Source organism: Pieris brassicae, chromosome 8, assembly GCF_905147105.1.
Source record: "Pieris brassicae chromosome 8, ilPieBrab1.1, whole genome shotgun sequence".
NCBI classification, from domain to species: domain Eukaryota; kingdom Metazoa; phylum Arthropoda; class Insecta; order Lepidoptera; family Pieridae; genus Pieris; species Pieris brassicae.
The window spans coordinates 18,129,404-18,149,507 of NC_059672.1; the positions used below are offsets into that span (position 1 = coordinate 18,129,404).

General features: G+C 33.1%; 1 protein-coding gene across 1 annotated transcript; it reads left to right on the forward strand.

The window, feature by feature from the left end:
* Window positions 1-6,653: 6,653 nt before the first annotated feature.
* LOC123713267 (circadian clock-controlled protein daywake-like) lies at window positions 6,654-10,447 on the forward strand. The gene is made up of 5 exons (XM_045666866.1): window positions 6,654-6,740; window positions 7,910-8,129; window positions 8,373-8,503; window positions 9,389-9,544; window positions 10,257-10,447. The coding sequence occupies exons 1-5, from the start codon at window positions 6,686-6,688 to the stop codon at window positions 10,406-10,408; spliced, it is 714 nt and encodes a 237-aa protein (XP_045522822.1). The 5' UTR covers window positions 6,654-6,685; the 3' UTR covers window positions 10,409-10,447.
* The last annotated feature ends 9,657 nt before the right edge of the window (window positions 10,448-20,104 follow it).

The window sequence follows — 20,104 nt, forward strand, 5'->3', positions numbered from 1 at the left end:
CTGTGCAATTTTTAACAGATAAAAGTTAATTGTTTAAAAAACGTTACGTCTAATGTTAAACGTGACACGAAGACTACAAAAAGTTAATTTTGAATTATAATTATTATTGAAATTAGTCGATGTGTACGCTATGCAAAAGCAAAAATTTCTATGTTGTTCAATGCATACTAAATGCAATACCATAACACTAATATAAGGCATGCGGCAGTCACATTTCTGAAACCGTTTTACCGCAATTTTCTTAGGAAAATAAATCGGCCATCTTTTTCTGACACAACGTCTTTTAAAACAAAAACACGACGACAAAAAATTTGTACGAGAACTGGTACTAAATGTTAATTTGATTGCCTTAAATATCTTTATACTTAATATAAGATTATGTTTAATATGAATAAATTATATTTTGCTCCCTCCATTTAGACCTGAGGTATACAGAATTCACACATTGTTTTCACACAGAAAAATTCCCAGCCAGGATTCAAACACGACATCAGACTTCCTAAGCCATTAATTTTTCGTTAACTTAAATTTAATTACATGTGTATCAAGATAAAGATTAACTCTGACAGAGTTTACACACGTTTTTTGTTTTTTTCTATAATAAATACATTCTATCAATTTTCCGATAGACAAGCAACATATCAAACAGGCGTACGTGATTCTTCCATAGATATCCGGATAACGAGAATGCATTTTATGTATTAAGTAAACAGTCCCTTAGCAAAACTGCAAGTATTTTTTGCAACTACTATGAATTCGAATTTCGGGTTAACATGAACAACGTCTAAAGGTAAAAAGTTTTTTCTAATTTTATGAGAGTTATGATACACATTTGCATTTGACTCATTGCGCAATTTTAGATCTAAAAAATGTTAACACTTTTATGCATTAACCTTAGGTTTAAGAATCGGACCCTTAAGTACTAGGCTAATCATACTTTTGAATTTCATATTATCACGCAAGATATTGTTTTGGAAAATAGAATTGATACCCAATATAATTTATGCCTTAAAATATATTGGGTAACTAGTTAGGAAACACTTTACATTTGGGAGTAGTTTACGTGTGTTTGAAGTGTAATTCTCTTAATTTGTATTATTAGAATATATTTAGGTTAATATGGACACTCCGTGGCTGAGTTCTCAATCAATTAAATTTCATGCTGGGTAATGTAGGGTTAGCAGGGGCCTTTTGCTTAGTATGGGAAGTATATAAAAGATTAGTTTGTTACCATGGTTACGCTGTTTTTATGATCTTTAGTCCACTTTATGCAAACTAAACTTAGCAGTCGGAAAATGAGAGGCCATTTTCCGACTGCGACGTAACTCATAGCTAAAATCGTTTCGAAAATATTCTATACGATTTATTCGCTAAGGATGAGCATACAATTTATCTTCGTACTGCATCCGGTATATCATACAAAATTCATCACACCCAACTTCGATCTGCGGAAGTTCAGTGTCCATGTACTTGCTACTTATTCACAACGAACTTATGCTTCAAATGTATTTAGAACAAGAGTAAAAGGCATTTTATAATATCTGTTTATAATAATCGCAGAATTGTGATGATTTTGTTATTATTTTACAAAACGTACCTAAATTTGACCCATCCTTGTCTAAATTGTACAATCTTCGTGATACCCACATTACCTACATACATATATACATCACTACCATTTTAAAAACATTATGGATTAAAAGCAAAAAAAAGATTTTTCCCATTTGGAGCGGTTCTGAGTTTTCATTGCAGTAAATGTCAAATTTTATCTTGCTACCGTCAACTATTTCACTATTTATATTAATTTAATTATATCTTGTTTTATAATTTATCGGACTCATTAATTTAGTTCATTAGCATGAACAAAATCGTAAATCACTTTAAACACGATGGCCAAGGTAATATTTACCTTGGCCATCGTGTTTATTAAACAACCAGGATATATAAATTATACCATATATCAAAGCCTATTCGAATAAATAATAGAACTTTATATTAAAAAAAACTACGTATATATTTTTTATGGAACCCGGGCCTAATGTCCGTTTGCCTCCAAACGTTCATTAGGCTTGCCTGGCATTTTAAGAATCGATACGCTTATAGTTCTTAAATCCTTGTCGTTGAAGACATGAGAAAAAACGCTCCACTAATCGTTTCAATGCCAAGGGTTTAGTTTTACATAATTTTACTATGAAGCTGTATATACTCTTCGATATTACTCACAAAAAACATTTATCTGTAAGGACGGGTTTTTATGAAATACTCGCTACATAAGAAAGAGTCACTCTACAACCTTTTAGCTCTGGGCCTCACATTTCTATATCCTTGACGTGTTATTTGTGTCAGCTTTCTGAGCTTGCACGCCGTCGTCTCTTTGGGTCTCAAGCCGCTTTCCTCACGATTTCCTTCATCGAGTGAGTGTTAAATGCGCAAAGAGGCCAATGGTGCATAACCAGGATTCGAACCTACGACCTCATTGATGAGAGGTCACTGAAGCCTACACTACTATAAATACAAAATAATGCAAACAATTCCGTTTCACCTTTTGTATAAATCAAACTAATCGGAAAACGCAGGACTGCAGTGTATGCAGAACGTGCCGATACACCACAACACTCCTTACATCTGTAAATCCTTTGTAATAACCATACCTGAGGTAGAGCGAACCAATTTAAACAATGTGACGACTTTTCGGGAACTGTGTAGAGGATGTTGCCGAACGAAGATTTCTCCAACTTCTTGATTGTGGGCCTTTTTGTTTCACGTACTAATGGATTGCTAAAACAGTGGTAAGCACAATATCAAAGTATCTGCCTTAATAAATATTGTAAGTAGTGTTAATGGACACTTTCTTATGACCTCTATGGTGAATACGACGAGGTTTTTTAACTCATTAGTCTTCACTAAGGATAATACAATAGATTGTAGTGTTCGGTCAGTCCCAAGAAGATTTATGGTATCAGATCTAGTTTCATCTCTTTCTCAAGGTTATTTCATCATTCATATGTGTATAAATATATAGATATTTATTATCCCGTATAGATGCGATAGGGGTGAAATGGAGGCTGACTATGCTGGGATACTAATGCATACGTTTTAAAGACTAATCGTTATTTAATTAAATTAGCAAATGTCCTGTATGTATCTGGGGATGACAGGTTTCCACACTGACGCACTCAACACACTTATGTCTTTATCTGTGACAATTCGTTCAGATATTATATTCTAAGAAACAGATTCTACGTGAAACTATAGTGGTGGGTGTAGGCAGGATGCAAGTAAAAGTCCGCTTTTGCACTCCGCTATTGATAGTTCAAATTTTGCTAATTATTTGCTTGCGTCGAGAATATCTACTCCGCTTAATTTTATTTCTCTTGTATGTACTATCCTTTCTATGCTATTTCTTCTACCGAACTTTCTACTCCTTGGTTATACTTCCGTGACGTGTACTGTGTACAATATACTTTCTTCCTATATTGTGCACTTGGGACTTTTAATTGCATCCTGCCTACGCCCACCACTATACAGAATATCGCGAATTCGGTAAAAAGACAAAAGCTATACCTTTAATTATATTTAAACTTGGCCTTACATTCTGGAATTTTCTATTCCGTTTCTATTAAAACCACAATTAATTTTCGTTTCAAGTATATTCTATAAATTAGTGAACTGCTAAGAGAATGGACAAAAAATATAAAATCCTGCTATCAAGTCATTATATAATCAATTTATTACATTCTTTAATTTAATGATGTAACCCAGAGTAACGAATGCTTATCTTTGAACAAGCAGTAAAGCGAAATTTTATCTTTGTAAAGGAATTTATTAAGATCTAAGATCTGAGTATCTTATACTTATTAATTAACTTATTTATCTATTTCGCAATTTTACTTCTTCTTCTTATCCGGTACACTCTTGACAGAGCGGTCGTGATCGCTATTTAGTGGTAATCAAAGGGGCAGATGTGATGCGCTTCACGACGTTTCGCCATCGTTGCCTATTAGTGGTCATTCTGCTACACTCATTGAGTGTACCTCCTACGGCAGACTTGATCTGGTCAGTCCAACGCGTAGGTGACCTTCTGCGCGGTCTAATGCCTTCTATCTTCCCCTGGATGACAAGGCGTTCTATGGACTGAATACCACGCTGAGATACGTGTCTGAAGAATGTAAGGATGCGAGATTGTACTATTGAAAATAAACGCTGCTTAATACCGAGTTCTTGAAGTATCGAGACATTTGTACGAAACTCAGTCCACGAAACGTTTGAAAGTGTTTTGGTGTGCTCATATCTAGCAGGATCTTCCACAATACCGGCCATCTCACCGAGTCGAAAGCTTTGGAGAAATCAACAAAGCAAATGAACATGGGCTTATTAAATTCTCTTGACTTCTCCATGATCTGCCGTAAAATGAGAATTTGTTCCCGAGTGCCTTTTCCCTTCACAAAACCGGCCTGTTCTGAAGCGATCTCTTTAGAAAGGTAGGCTTTCAGGCGCTCGTTGAGAATATGTAACAACATTTTGCTAGCGTGTGATATCAGAGCAATGAGGCGGTAATTGTTACATTTCTTCGTTGAGCCTTTCTTGTGCAGGGGTGTAAATATGGTGTGTGTCCATTCCGAAGGCCAAATTCCTGTCTGCCACATCTTATTACAGATGAGATGAAACATCTGGTCGCCACGTTCTCCTAAGGCTTTAATTGTCTCTATAGGAATTGCATCTCTACCAGTTGCTTTTTTACTTTTCAGATGTTTTATGGCGGCTCTTACTTCGGACAGAAGCATGTCTGGTTCCAAATTATCTGGCTCTGGTTCTGTGTCTATAGACTGCCGCGACTGCGGATCCAGGAACAATGACTGGCAATAGCTCCTCCACGTTTCCGAGATTTTGTCGAGTTCTGTTATCACGTCATTTCTGTCGTTCTCGATAGCTCAGGTTTTAGCAGGTAGAGATTTAGTAATAAGACGAATTTTGTATTTGAATTCTGATCTCGGATTGGACTCCGTGACTGCATTTTGGATGAGTTGTTTAGCCTTATTCCATAACGTGTCTGGTGTAGCTTCGTTGTGGTTCATAACAGTCCAATCTTTCCAACTCCGTTCAATGGCTGTATTGAATTTCTCGATATCTGCTACTTCAATCCGTCTTGTCTTTTTGAAGGATCGAGCGGCTATGAGCTTCAACGTCATCTTTGCGATAACGAGTTCGTGATGTGGTTCCGCCACAATCAGCCCCAGGAAGTGTGTGGGCATTAAGAATGGAGGTGCGCCAACGTGATCTTATTAGTCGTCAACGTCAACGTCGTCTTATTATTGATCTGGTTTTTGGTACTTCCTCCAGGTGATGTCCAGGTGAACAGTCTCCGGGGATGGTGTTGGAATAGACTGTTCGCCACCATCATATTGTTTTCGTCTGCGAACTGCATAAATCTTTACGGGGTTACGTACCCCAAGTCCGAAGTTTCCCACACATTTGCTGTACTGGGCAGAGTTTGCGCCAATTTTTGAGTTGAAATCACCAATTATTATAAGTAACTCTCTATTGGGGATTTTAGCAATTGTTGGTTGTAAATCTTGGTAGAAACTCTCCAACTGCCTGCCTCGCTAACTGCCTCATACCCCATTACACTGTTGTTCGTATGCTTAGGTATAAGAATCGCTACTCCGTTACGGCTACTGTCATCGCTACTGGAGAAATAGACGGCATGGGCGTCGGTAAAGAAATGCCCGTTGCCTCTCCAGTGCGTTTCTGTTAGACCGCAAATGGATAAACCACATCTGGTGGCTTCTCTCTCCACGACATTAAATTTACCGGGTTTAAGCAACCCACTTCTGGATTTTTCGCAACTTTATGGAGTTTCCAGTAGCATTATTTCCACGTGAAGCCTGGTCTCTTACTCCATCATTTACAGCTAACGCAAATTATATAAAACAATTATACTAAAGATAGAGGCAAGGATGGAATACATAATAAATATTCAAACATTTACAAAAGGAAAAAATCAATAAAAATTATAAAATACATTTAACTTAGTAATACCTAATTCAAGTGTGTTGTATGATGGTGTGAAAGTGTGTACGTGAGGGTGTGTATATGGGGTGTATTCTAATTAATGACTATCTTGTAAAAAAATACTTTCACATTCATAAACGTACTATCCGCCTCATTTAGTTATACCTTTATAGAATAATGGAGACAACACTTACTTACTACCTTAAAAGGAACTAGATTTAATCTTACCAGACTCTTGGATGATGTTCTTTTAAAGAGAATAGAAAGTAGGTAATCAGCCTTCCATGCAGCATATAGTCGATTTGTGGGTCTGAAACATGGTATCACCACCATGCTTTACTACACCGTATAAAGCCTTTATTGTGGAGAAAGAAATAACAATTCATTGCACACCCGGGATTTAAACGCAAGACCTAAGGGTTTATAGTTTTATTCAATGTTTATGTCACTGTCACAGTCACTTTATGGCCACTGACACATAAATTTCAAAAAAATGTTTCTCTATAACCTCTGTTACTCTATGGTAAAATAACGATAACTATTAATGATTGCAAAAAAATATTCGATTAAAACTCGTTGCGAATTATTTGGTGAAGTATAAATATGTGATATTTGTTACTAAATTTTAGTATTCGTGTGACCTTAGCATTGAAAAGACTGGTTGTAAATAAAAATGCTTAAGATATTTTGTTTTGTGTCGTGTATTGCATTTTTAGATGCCACTACAGGTATGTGTTTTGTTGTTGTGTTTTTTATTGTCAGGAGAAAGTTCTTATGAAAGAAAAAAATTCGAAAATTGCACGGAAAATTATAAAATTTAAGAATACTTATTCAATTTCCAGTGAGGCTAGCATTTGTAATGTCGATAAAAAAAATCTTAGGTTCTTCTTCTTCTTCTATCTTAGGCTGTCGTTATTTTTTAGTTTGTGACATTAATCTTGAGAGTTCATGTTTTTCACATGGCCAAATATATGTCGCCTGTTCCCGTGTCGGGATACCAACAAAACTATTTATATACCCTCCAGAAAAAAGCATACAATGTTTTTTATCATAAAGCATTAGAATAATAAACACTTTGTTTCTGAAATATTTTTTAGTTATTATACCAATTCGATATTAATATTCGTATTTAAGACAGGACAACGTCTGTCAGGTCCGCTAGTTCATAATAGTTTCTGTGGGCTACAACGAACTCAGAGTCCGCTGAGAGTTTGCGCTTATCATGTCTCTTATACAGTAATTAGGTGGAAAGCAAATCTGGCAGTGCTCCAGTGCTTTGGTCTCAGGGTGCATGATGGTTGCGCCGCCGTTACTATTCGTACCCTCAGCGAAAACTAACCTCTCGGCATACATGATACATTGTAAGGAAATAATTATGGAACTGCATTGATTAACAGACGTTTTAATTGTCCGTTGAGTGGACGGACGAAAGGTCTACTTCATGTCAGTTATTGTACTGTAAGAAATAGTCTTTTTTTTAAATATATTAATCTATTACAGTTGAATGTTTTATTGGTTTTTGTGATTGTATTGTTTTGTGTCTGATATAAATGTAAATAGTTGCCTTGGAATTTGTAATGGTGCTACCATACCATATTTTGTTAAAAATAAATAAATAAAAAGATACAAAAGAACACAGACTCATAGGTTATTCTGTATGGAAAATTTATTATATCAATGAATGCTGAATGTTTACTTTAGCTTTTTTCAAGTTAATTTAATTCGTTAATTTACGCTCTGATATTAAGATTTAGCGCATTTACGGTTTTTTTTTAGTAATTTACTCATATCGATCGATGATCGTGTCGATGTTTTCCATCATGGGTAGCAATACAGGAAGTATTGATACCCATCCGTACACACGAACAAAGACAATAAACATATGTGCTATTTGCAGTTCCCTTCGTAACTCCATGCAAGTCAAATGATACACCGTGTATGATCTCCAGTGCACACAGTGCGTTAGAAAATCTTTGGCGTGGTGTGCCAGAATTAGGAGTACCTATATTAGATCCTCTAGAGATCGGCAACTTACGCAACGATGACAAAGACCTAAAATTAGGCTTTAGGAACATGAAGGTTTATGGACCAAGCAAGTGTAAATTCTTGAACATCAAGTAAGTTATATTTCATTATAGGTATTTGTATATGATTGTTTTCAATATTCTGATATATATTTAATTCTAGAAATTTATAAAGATGGTTAATATTATTAACACGCACCCGGTATTATTATTAACATATAGCCCACCAACAAATTAGATTCTCTACTTGTGCATTTAGGTATTCTTTACGAAAGTTCTATGTCTACGTAACTTGGCGACGGTTTTTGTAACTCTAAATTATTTTTGATGTTTCAGACGTCTACTATACAATTCAACTATATCAATGACCTTGGAGTGTCCTCTAAAAGCAACAGGCCAATATGACTTGAAAGGAAAGATGTTGTTTATTGAAGCCTTCGGAGATGGTGATTTTGATATTAAGACAAGTGAGTATAATTAAACCGGCTCTAAATATGATCTCATACATACTGTGTCGATATTTATTTCTCTTTGTTTGTTGATGTTTTTGAATAACTCAATTAAAGCCAGAGCATTATAACACTACTTATTTAAATATAAGCATAACCTTTACTAATAATATAAAGAGGATTTGATTGTTTAGTTTGAATTTGAATAGGCTTCAACTATTGAACCGATTGACCAATTTGAATAATTGTTTCATCATTACAATTCTTCATTAATATTTATAAATTGAGGCTATATTTTTCGAAACAGCTAGGGATTAATATGATATCTTTGATAATACAACCCAAGAGGTCAAAAAGTACAAATATAATATCGCGTCCGCCGTAGAAACAATTGAGAATTGAACAAAGTGATGTAGTACAGTTTTGTAGGAGATATTTTATCTACAGAAACAGTATACTGCGATACCATATATTTAACTATATTTAATCATATTGATATCCAGCCGGGCGAAGGGACTTAACGCTAGAATAAAATAAAATAGATACTCTACACTTGCGGGGACGGGCAAAATTCACACGTATTCATCATCGTACATCGTACTTGCAATAATTGTAAAATAGTTTTTTTTTTTCAATGGGACTTTTTAATATTTTTATAAATCTCTTGAATACCGAAAAACATAGTTTTAAATTCAAATTGCAGTCGAAATTTTTCATAGTTATCCGACAGAAAGCGTTTTACTGCATTTTAAATAAGTTGTGTAGGTACTAAATTATTGTAAATACGTATTTTTTATATTAATATAGTCATAAGTACCTTCAAAATAACTTTATTGTATCAATACAATATAATTTGTGACAGTATAATATAGTAATCGTTACTAATAAGTACTTTATTTTCAGATAGAGTAATAATATATGTTACACAGAAAGTCAAGACAATTGAGGACTCGGCTGGGGTTAAACATTGGAAAATTACAAGCTTTGATTACTCGTACGATTTGGTCGAGAAAGTAGATATTGGATTGCACAATTTGTTTGGGGGTGATGAAACCAGAGGTATAGTATTTATGGAATAATAATAAAAAAACACAGGCGAAACTAATTTCGTAAAATGTTAATTCACTTAGCTTACCTTGAAGGCGTCGTTCAATATTCAGTCATTATAAAACTGCTAAAATTCCTCACGTTTCTATCAGTTTCACAAAATTTCAATAAAAATAATCAGAATTAGCAAGCACATAGACTGTAGAAACATTGTACTGAAACTGAGCTTGTCACTTTACGGCTAAACAACAATATTTGGAAAAGAAGATACATCTTCTTTTTAAAATATTTACCGCTCACATCGTATCATTTGTCAATTTGATAATATAAATTACGAAAGTCAATAAGTATAACCTTTTTAAATGAAATCAAAAATATATATTTTAACTCCTATACGGACACCAATCGACTGCCATCTGTCAACGTCAACTGTCTCGTCCTGACGTAAATTTAAGTACAATGAGCTTAGTACAGAGGCTCATGAATAAAGCAGGACACATTGATTGGGTTTCTAGAAGTACCAAAAAGTTAGTTAGTATACACCCAGTACTTTAAGTAGATCAGTTTTCATTCTAGGATAGAAGGTAGAAAACTGTGACTTTTCTTCCGGATATGTTACTTTTTTGACTGAGCAGGATCTGCGCACATACATAAATATAATTTATAAAATTGCTATGGCAAAACGGAATTGAAATTTAATTTTAATAATTTGTTTATTTTTCAGCCAAGCCTATCCTTGAAGTGATCAACCATAGTTGGAAGGAAATGGTGATTGAGATCGGTGGTCCCATTATCAAGCAACTTTTGGACAAAGGCATTCATATTGTGAATAATTTCTTCAATGCAGTTCCCGTCGATAACCTAGAAATTGTATAATTTGTTTCAAGATCTTGTAAATAAAAGACTTATTTCTTATATAATTACTTTTAATGACTTCAGATCTTCTAACTCATATTCATCAAATTTTACTGTTATTTAAATGTGAGGATATAATTTACTTCTTAATGTCTTATTTGTAGACAATTTAAAAAAGATCTTATTTAATTTTGATTTTTAATATTATAATACAAATGTATAGATAAATTGCATATTTGTAATTAGCGCACTTTCATGCTTTGGTGATTTTGTAACGAGCTTTATTACGTAGAGAGTATTTAGGTACACAATTTGGATGAACAATTGGAAATTATAGTCGCCTGTTATCATCAACAGATACCAAAGAAAAACCAGCCCGTTATCTTTAGAAAAATTCGCGTTTCATAGCTATTACGATTCAATAAAAACAGACGTGAGTCTAGGGTTAAATATTTGAAAAAAAGGTATCCCGATAAATAGTTTCGAATGCCAATTACAAAGCGTCGAACAGTCATTTGTTTTGTTGACTATGCGCCCTCCAATAGGCTTGCTCGGTAATTAGACGCGGACTGACACTGCATATTGATTGCCGCTCATTATGACATCGATTTAGAGTTACAAACTGAATTAGCATGAAACTGTAGCTCACCTTACCTCACCTTTTTTGAACTATAGAGGCAATATACTCCGAGATAATGCGACAGTTTTACAAAACGTTACTATACCTTGATTAAACATCGATTATTTATTACATCAAATATGACAGTATTTCATAAATTTACAGTTTATGATGGGTATCGATTATAAATTTATTATTGCTTTAATTATCTTACATACTTAGATGGGGTATGGGACTCGTATGTTTGTTAACCATTCAAGGTCTTCTACTTTCGTCGGTGCAATTGTGGAGGAAATGGCACCAAAAAAGCATTAAACCGGACAAAAGCCGCTCGTATACTAGGTAGGTTTGTATCATCTGCAAAACCATTACTCGGCGCAACCGTCCGATCGTGCTTTCTAAGTTTTCCAAACCGATAGCTGTCTGCCGTAATATAAAAGTTCGATCAAACTTTTTGGCTCATACCTGCATTACTTTATCCAAAACAATTCGATAATTATTTCATTGAGAGATCCAGATTACACGCGATATTCTTTGCAACTAGACAACTACATATCCACAAAACATCTAAATCACACTAGTTTTTTAAGTCTCGCTACCTATTCTGGTATGTACATTTTTTATTCAATGCTTTCGCCAGATTGCCTCAAATATAAGCACATGCCCGTCCGTGGGTGGTAATTAAAATGTAATGAACGCGTAATTATACCTCGGTGGTCAACTACCGGTAGGTAGCGTAATATTATTATATCGTAAAGCTATTTTTAAAGTTATTTAATTAAACCATTAAATGTGGCGTATTAATTAAGCGGGTGCATTTATTCTATATAATTATATCCATTCAACATAAAATTACTAAAAAGCACTCAAATTAAATAATTTATGTGTGTATAATGTCACCATCATGTATAAATTAAAACGCACACACAGTACAGCTGATATTTAAATAAAATTTAATCATTAATTGTTATTACTTTGTATATTGTATTATTACAACTTACTTCCTTAAGAGCATTGTATCTTCGATAGTACGAAGTATTTATATCAGAAAAAGTTCTTCTTTTATTTGAACCAATTTAATTTATATTTTTTACCAGTTTATTTGATATATGATAAACATAAAACATGTTTCTCAAAGGTCATCTGTATTTTATTTACAATACTTATTTTAATCTGAAAAACAACAAACTATTTTATCTCAGTTAATATAAATACAAAAATCGACGCCTAATGAAAGTTGAAAGTTTGCAAAGAAGAAAATACAATAATAAAAAGTTTGCGGCGCTATATGAGGATAAAATTCAGGAAAAAGATTCTACGTTAGGAGGTAAGGTTTTATACCTTTGTAGGTGACCTTCGAACCATAAATCTCCGACCTTTATTACTTGACCTGATCTAAGACATGCCAACTTCCTTACGATCCACCGTATGAAAAAATGTTATGTTGTAATGTATATGTAATAATGTTTTGCTAAGAAAGAAAATTATATGATGGCACAGATGAAATTTGAAGGTCTATTTTAGTATTGAGTCGCTTAACCGCTAGACCAATACAGCTCCTATACAAGACATATTTTACTTTTAATATTCCCATTCCCCTTTCCATTCATTTATCCAAAAAAAAAAAACAGGAAAGCTTTTGATTTGAAATGTTCAAAATGGCTTCTTATTAAAGAACAAAGCAACTCACGTGGGATTTCGTCTGATCTTAATCCTTCAGTCCTATGCTTGATTGGGTGTATACATTAAAAATACACAATAACTAATCGATCATCGTTAAACAAGAAACTCCGTTCATTAAATCCCTCCTTAATTGCCGGGATCAAATGTAATTTTCCGTTTGAACGTCTTCGTCAAAATAATTGCTGTAATAAGACTTCATAAAGCCTTCTAGGTAATGTTAATTTATTACACATAATTAACTTTACGGTGTTTAACAAGATTGACGTACAGGAGAAAGCTGAGTATTATAATGCAAAAACTGCATTGTATGTCACACAACTCGGTCTAACAGAAATTTCATTTAACCAAGTCGGTGAACGGCTTGTTACTTAGTATTTTCCTTTCTTAACATAGCTTTTACACATTAAGAAAACGCTTTTTAAACGGATTGAAGCTATGTATTATTATAATAAATTTATAATTATTTACATTAACATTTACATTCCCGACGTTTCGCGTGCTTTACAGCGTGCGTGGTCACGGTGACCACGTTGTGGCTTATTACTTGTTTTTTTTTTATGTAACAGGAGGCAAACGGGGTGATGTCTCATCGGATGTTAAGTGATAGCGCCGCCCATGGACACTTATATTGCCACAAAGCTCGCAAGTGTCGCCAGCCTTTTAAGAATTAGTAAGCTTCTTTCTTGAAGTACCCTAAGTGGAAACCAGCTGGTCCTACAATTCATATAGCGGTGGTGCGGGGTTAAAACTGCCTTAAGAAACGCTTAGTTTTGAAACGATGGAAATCGAGGTAATACTGATGGTATTTCGTATCCTGACGTGACGTTCGCTGATGAAACTCAGCATCCAAACAACTCCTCAACTCCTTCGGCGCAAATGGGGGATACCATCAGGCCCGCTCGATTTATGAACGTCCGAGGAAGATAAAGCTCCGGTACTTGAATTTATCTTCAGGCATCGCAGTAACACAGCGCAATAATGTCGGTGGTACCAAACTTTGGTCATCCAAACTGAAGTTAGATGCAAAGAGAAAGCCTAGCGTTGGTCTATACTGCGAATGAGAAATTCGCGTAATTTTAGTAAATTAGCTAGGTAAATTTGCAGGCTGGACAATTTTAGAAACATACTGAAATATGTAAATTGTATATAAAATTTTAGCCCATTATGTAAATAAAAGGCATGTATTAACAAGCTGTAACACAAATGATACAGAAGTCTAGAACCCAGACCTAAAAAGTTGTAACGTCATTGGTTTTTATTAACAAGCTGCAAATTTGTATGCTTTATAACACTTACATTACGACATTGTTATTGCAGATCGTTAACCAGATGTTGTTTAACTGTTTGGTATATTTACTGTAATTGCTAGTTATTACAATTCGTTCGCCTTTTATGGATTCTTGTTAATTTTTTCATTACCTTTTGCGAAGAAAATCATTTGAACGGAAATTTTGTTTTTACATTTTTGTGAGTTTCCTAAAACAAAAGTTTTTAAGTTACTTTTGAGTGTATATTAAATTACCAAACAAACATTTTGAGAAACGTTCTCAATAGTAATTGTATTTTACGAAATGGTAGTTATATTTTGAAATACAAAAGCTTAGCTCTTCGTTGAGGAATAAGATTCAAATATATTTTTTACAATATAAACTTCCTTTATTTTTCTCGGAACAAAAGCGTCGACTATAAAAAGAAAAACTGTCAAAGTGTATAGCTGTACAAGACTATTACTTTAGAAAAGTGGCTCCTAGAGAGTTCTTATAACCTATTAACTCAAGTTGTATAAATCGTTTCAATTGTTAACTTTATTTTCATATATACCGTCGAAAATTCGTAATATTAGTGCGTTTAACCAACTCAAAAGGGCATTAAAGATACATGTATCAGAAAGACTGTAGACTAAAATTGGGACGGCTGATGGTGACGTGTATCTCGTTCGTACACACATATTAAGTTTCTCATGTAAATAAAATACGTTTTTTTGTATTGAGAAATGTAGTTCTTTATACATAGTTTTTTTAAATATAATTTATTAACAATATATTATTAATTCAAAAAAAATATTAACGAACATTTGTCATAGCTTATTGATAATTTTTAATTACAGGTGAATTAGGTTAGTTATTTATTACTTCCTACCTAAAGTTGTATTATTTCGTTGGAGCCCAAAGTATTAAACCGCTAAACTGTAAAAAAACATCATAGTTAAAGGTATTAGGTACTAATAGTACATTTTAATAATGAATCGTAAAGCAAACGGCTCTTTATTCCTTTACTAGGGATGCCCAGCCGTTGACACGTAGTATCGATGTCATGATAGTGGAAAGCCTAAGTCGGAAAACTAAGTCGGACTATGAATATATTTTTGTTATTATAAAAGTTTTATTTTACTTAGTTTCCATAGATTTAAATGACTTCCTTCCAGATTATTAGATACATACCTACATTTATAATCTACTCTATAAACATATTTTACTTTCAACGAATATATATTTAATATATTATTAAATTCGTAACGTCATTAGCAAATTTAAAAATACTGTACATGTATTTTTTTAATCAGTCCAGGAATTTGTAGCTTGATTATTATAAATTGTTAAAAATAAAAACAAAAATTCAAAATGCAAAACTTTATTACATTATAATAAAGAAGAGATTAATTTGTAGAACATTTATAGTTTTGTAGTGTGGTAGAAAAATAATTTCATGTTTTGCAGTTCCGACTCGGGATAGGCCAACATACAATTGCCCATGGGTAAAATGTTTTTTTTGTAGACATCGATACGTTTTATAATACTGTACAATTTTTTCAAAATATAAAATGCCAGTCAGTGCAGCTTTCGAATGGTGAAAGATTCTTTGAAATCGGTCCAGTAGTTTTTCTGTGAAAACATTACAAACATACATAGGAAAACACAAATGTTTCCTCTTTATAATATTAGCATAGAAAATTTATATTGAATAGTGCTATATGAAACAGAAAGGCGTATCTAATACCAAGTTACTATAAAGAAAACTATGAAGCCAACATCCAACTTTTGACTCTAACAACTTTTCTTATATTTCAAAACAGATAGCGTGTTTCCGCGGATTAGGAATTGCAGCTGATGATGCAATAAATATCTACGAGAAAACAGTCGCCATTTAGTTGTCAAGTGATTTACTCACACACAGAGTTTGACACATATACGTTGTACAATTAGCTTTTTCTTTCTATGTCAACCCTTGGTAAAGGGAAACATCGTGGAATACGTATTACGACCAAAAGTACTCAACGGAAGATAACATATGTCTATAAAAAAACATTTGTTCGTTTTGTTTTTCTTCGCCGCATTAGTACGAATGAAGTCGGGAGAAGGAAGGGATTCAAATGGCCGACCTCGAAGTTAAGAATCGCTGCGATAGTACTTGTCGTTGGATCTAAATAAAAACAATACCAGAACAAAGGTCAGAATTATAATAGAATAAATTGTAAACCAAAATCGAACTCAATTCGTTATGATATAACTAATATTACTTAATATTCCGCTAAAATAAGACCGCAATGGATTTTTCTTTGCATGTGCAAGTCATTCACAGATGTGTGGTCCTTAGTTCCTTGTCTGAAACAGAAAAACCCACGCTGGGTGTCACCAATCAGGGTGTAAGGGAGCAGTGTTACTATATATCACTTTACCAAACATAAGTCACGTCTTGGTCTTTCACTGAATTTGAATTTCGAATTTTTAAAAACTCAGTTATGCACAGTAGTCACTGCGTTTGATCTTTAAAACACAATGCCTATTATAACTTAGGCCTTTGCTGATATTGTTTTCATATTGAACATTCTATTTTCATCTTACAAAATACAAAGCAATAATATTCACCTCAAGCGTGAAAATCCAGCAGAAAAGTTTTCCAGTAATCTCAAAGGTTCAATATTAATTTTACGTAAAGATAAGAAAGGTTTTTTCTAACAAAAAACGGTTGCGAACAAAAATGAAATATCGATCTTCTTCGAAACATGATAGGACACGACGCTTTTATGGAAAACTTTGAAATTGTTCACGGAAGCACTTTTTCTTGTTATCCATTTTAGTGTTATCAATCTGGATTTTAGCTGTTAAAGTTAGCACGTAGGCTGTTAAACTTGATTGAACATTCAAATTAAAAAGGTTCATAGTCTAATATTTTTTCACAGCGACAGGTTCCTAAAAGTTTGCTTGTGATAACATGAATTTATTACATTTGAATTAATATGCTCTTAATTAAAATGTACATTTGAGGAACTTAACTCTCGAGCTTGCCTACTGTTACAAAGTTCGTGTTCGAGACAATTCTATTATATTGAACAAAAATTATAAGTATACTCAAAATTCTCATTAATTTCACAACAAGCTCATCTTTAAAATATTATTTTAATATGACACTAACGTCAGTTGAAACAACAACGATTACATTACTATCCGTTTTCGAAGTAAACACGACACACAACGAGACATTTCAGACTAATCTAATAATTTTTATTATTAACTTTGAATTGTAAGGAATAAACACATATTGCCATAAAAGATGTATTAACAATAAATTGAAGTATGTAATCCTAACACCCAATAATAAACATATAAATTGAAAGTTATAAGAGCCTGAAAGCTTAATTACATCAAGAAACTAATTTTATACGTTATATAACCAACATAATGTAGCCGGCCATCAAAGTGAAGAGATCACTTGGGGAAGAATCCCTTATAAATTGCTTTGCTATCTTAATGTAAGACAAGTTGAACTTTCCAATTCCGCTACACATCAATAACATTGACTTGGGGGTAAGATATCAAAAACAAGCGTGGGGTGATATTTATTCATTTGTCATTGAGTTTTTCGTTACTATGAAAAAAATAACATTCTTATTCCATTGCACCGACCGGGATACATCTTACTCCAAGTTATTAGAAATAAAAACTTTTTAAAACAATTCCCTCGTTTTACAATAGCAAGGAGTATTGCGAGTTCGTATTTAACATGAGGAAAATGGTAATTAGCCTAACTTGGTGGTAGACCGCAGACTTCCATATGTATAAATCCAATATGTTTTTGAGATACGGGAATCATATTTAGCTAAGTCTCGACTCTGAATCACGACGGAAAATTGTCGAAAAGTGTCGTGTAGATTACGTAACATACTAATAAAATTATACTTATAAAACAGACACATAAACGAATCATTACCGTGCCCCTTTTAAATGCACTAAGTGAATTATACAACAGTTTTTAATTGCTTATATAAACGTTATTTATTTGCCTTCATAAGTCTCATAAGTGATTTTTTTGCAGTAATCTACAGTATGAGTGTGTATTTTAAAACAAAACGTAGTTCGTTAAATATATAAATCACAATTATAGATATATAAGCATTCGAAATTACTCAATTCATCATGATATTTGGCTATTGAACTGATTCATTATTTGATTAAGTAATCGATAAGGCTCACCACTTTAGCAGCGTTGACTAAACGCTAAGCTGAATCGAGGCTTAACAGGGTAATGCCTTTAACTTGTCCCTGTTTAAGGACAATACACTTACGTAAGAACCACTTATCGCTGATAAAACAGCTAAAATAGGACCTTAGCGTGTGAAACTTTGGAGCAACTTAATTTTTTTTAATCTTATTGGAATACTGTGTTATTTATACGATTCGTAAAGAAAATGACGAAGATGCAATAGAATCTCCTTTCAAAACATCTTGGAAAATTGGTCATTCTTAGACCCATTATGAGACAGAACACTTACTTGTCTAAAATATCTATACACATCGCTTATTAATTTTAATTAAATAAACATAATTTTGCTATAATTACCAGTTCATTATGAATAGTTAATGTGATATACATAAGTTTGGAAAACTTTAGCTTTGTGAAAAGTGTTTATGAGTTTTATAAATAAATATGGTACAGCGTTCTGTTTTACTAGAAAATAAATATTTTAAGTTGTCTTGTGGTTTTCTCCTATAAATGAAAGCGCCAAGCCAAATTCATTACTTTAATTTATCGCAATTTACTACATAAAGTTCGAATTATTGAATTCACCTTCAATCAGTCTATCTATATTTTATTCTCAAAATATAATCTTCTTTAATATAGACTGTATAGTATCTATAATTTTGTACTGTATTGTAAGTAGTGTTATTGGACACTTTCTTATCTTAAATATGCTTATTATTAAATTAGGTTAGACTTAAATTACTTATTAGGCTTAAGTTAAGCTAGAGCATAATGTTAGTGAGCTAAGTTTAGACACATGTATAAAAAAATAAAAATAAAATATCTAAAATAATTTCTAATCGGAAACTGAATATTGTTAGATATTATTAACTATTACGTCACTTTCTGATACAACACGACGTAATGTATATGTTGAAAAATGTTTTGTCATGGTTTACTTGGTGACACAAGAACAAAACATTTAATCGGCTTAAGGCCAACTATGTATATAAAGAGGCCGAATTACCGACCTCAAACAATACGTTTGATAAGGCCCTTACGTACAAAGGCATTGCATAACTATGACGAGAATCGTCATAACAGATACCTGATCGCTGCCAAAACCATAGTGGCCGGCGTTTTTAATTCCGATAAATTAATGAAATAAAATATGAAACACAGCAATCGAGGATTACGTCAAACGATCTCATTTAAAATTTTAATAATCCAGCTATAAACGTTATTAATGAATATTTCGTACACCAACGGGGATGTAACATTTCATTTATCGCGTTTAATATTTTAATGGGTTAAAAATCTATTTAATGGGAAGGTAGGAAATGTGATGGAAATTATAAATATCGAGTTGCTTTTTAATATTTCCAACATAATACAATTTTATATTGTACCATCGGATGTATCTATATTGAACCTGTCCATAATGATTCGAAAAAAATGAGTGTTATGATAATTATTTGTGTCATTAACTTACGACTTATTTTAATTAGTTGAAGGTAGGTTTCAGGTAGGCCTGAAAGACGCGTTAGTGTAGCGTCTTCTCCGTTTCCAAAAGCATTGGGCTTTTAGCTACATGCATTTTCTCTTCGTGCACGGATCCCAGCAATAGAATTATAAGCAATAATAAAAATAAAATTGTTTTACATTTAATAAGTAGAATAATTAAAATATAATTTATAACTTAGGATAAAAATGTGTCAAATTCTCACGTTATTTTTAAAACACCTACGTTGTGATGTTTTCGTGTCTAGTAAAAATTATGTTTGTACCAAAATGCTCTTTGTGTATATGTATATATATGTTTTTCATCGTAGCCTCTAGCCAAGGCGCGTATGGAGTATATATCGTCGAATGGTCATTAATACTGCGAGACTGGAATCCTCTCATTTTAAAGGCAATGGAATTTTCATATTTCTAGACGAGCGTGACTTAATTTA

Excerpts from the sequence above, each read along its gene's own strand:
- LOC123713267 (XM_045666866.1), top strand. The coding sequence starts at position 6,686 with ATGCTTAAGATATTTTGTTTTGTGTCGTGTATTGCATTTTTAGATGCC. Across the intron at positions 8,504-9,388 it reads TGATTTTGATATTAAGACAA|ATAGAGTAATAATATATGTT; the intron begins GTGAGTATAATT and ends CTTTATTTTCAG. Across the intron at positions 9,545-10,256 it reads TGGGGGTGATGAAACCAGAG|CCAAGCCTATCCTTGAAGTG; the intron begins GTATAGTATTTA and ends TTTATTTTTCAG.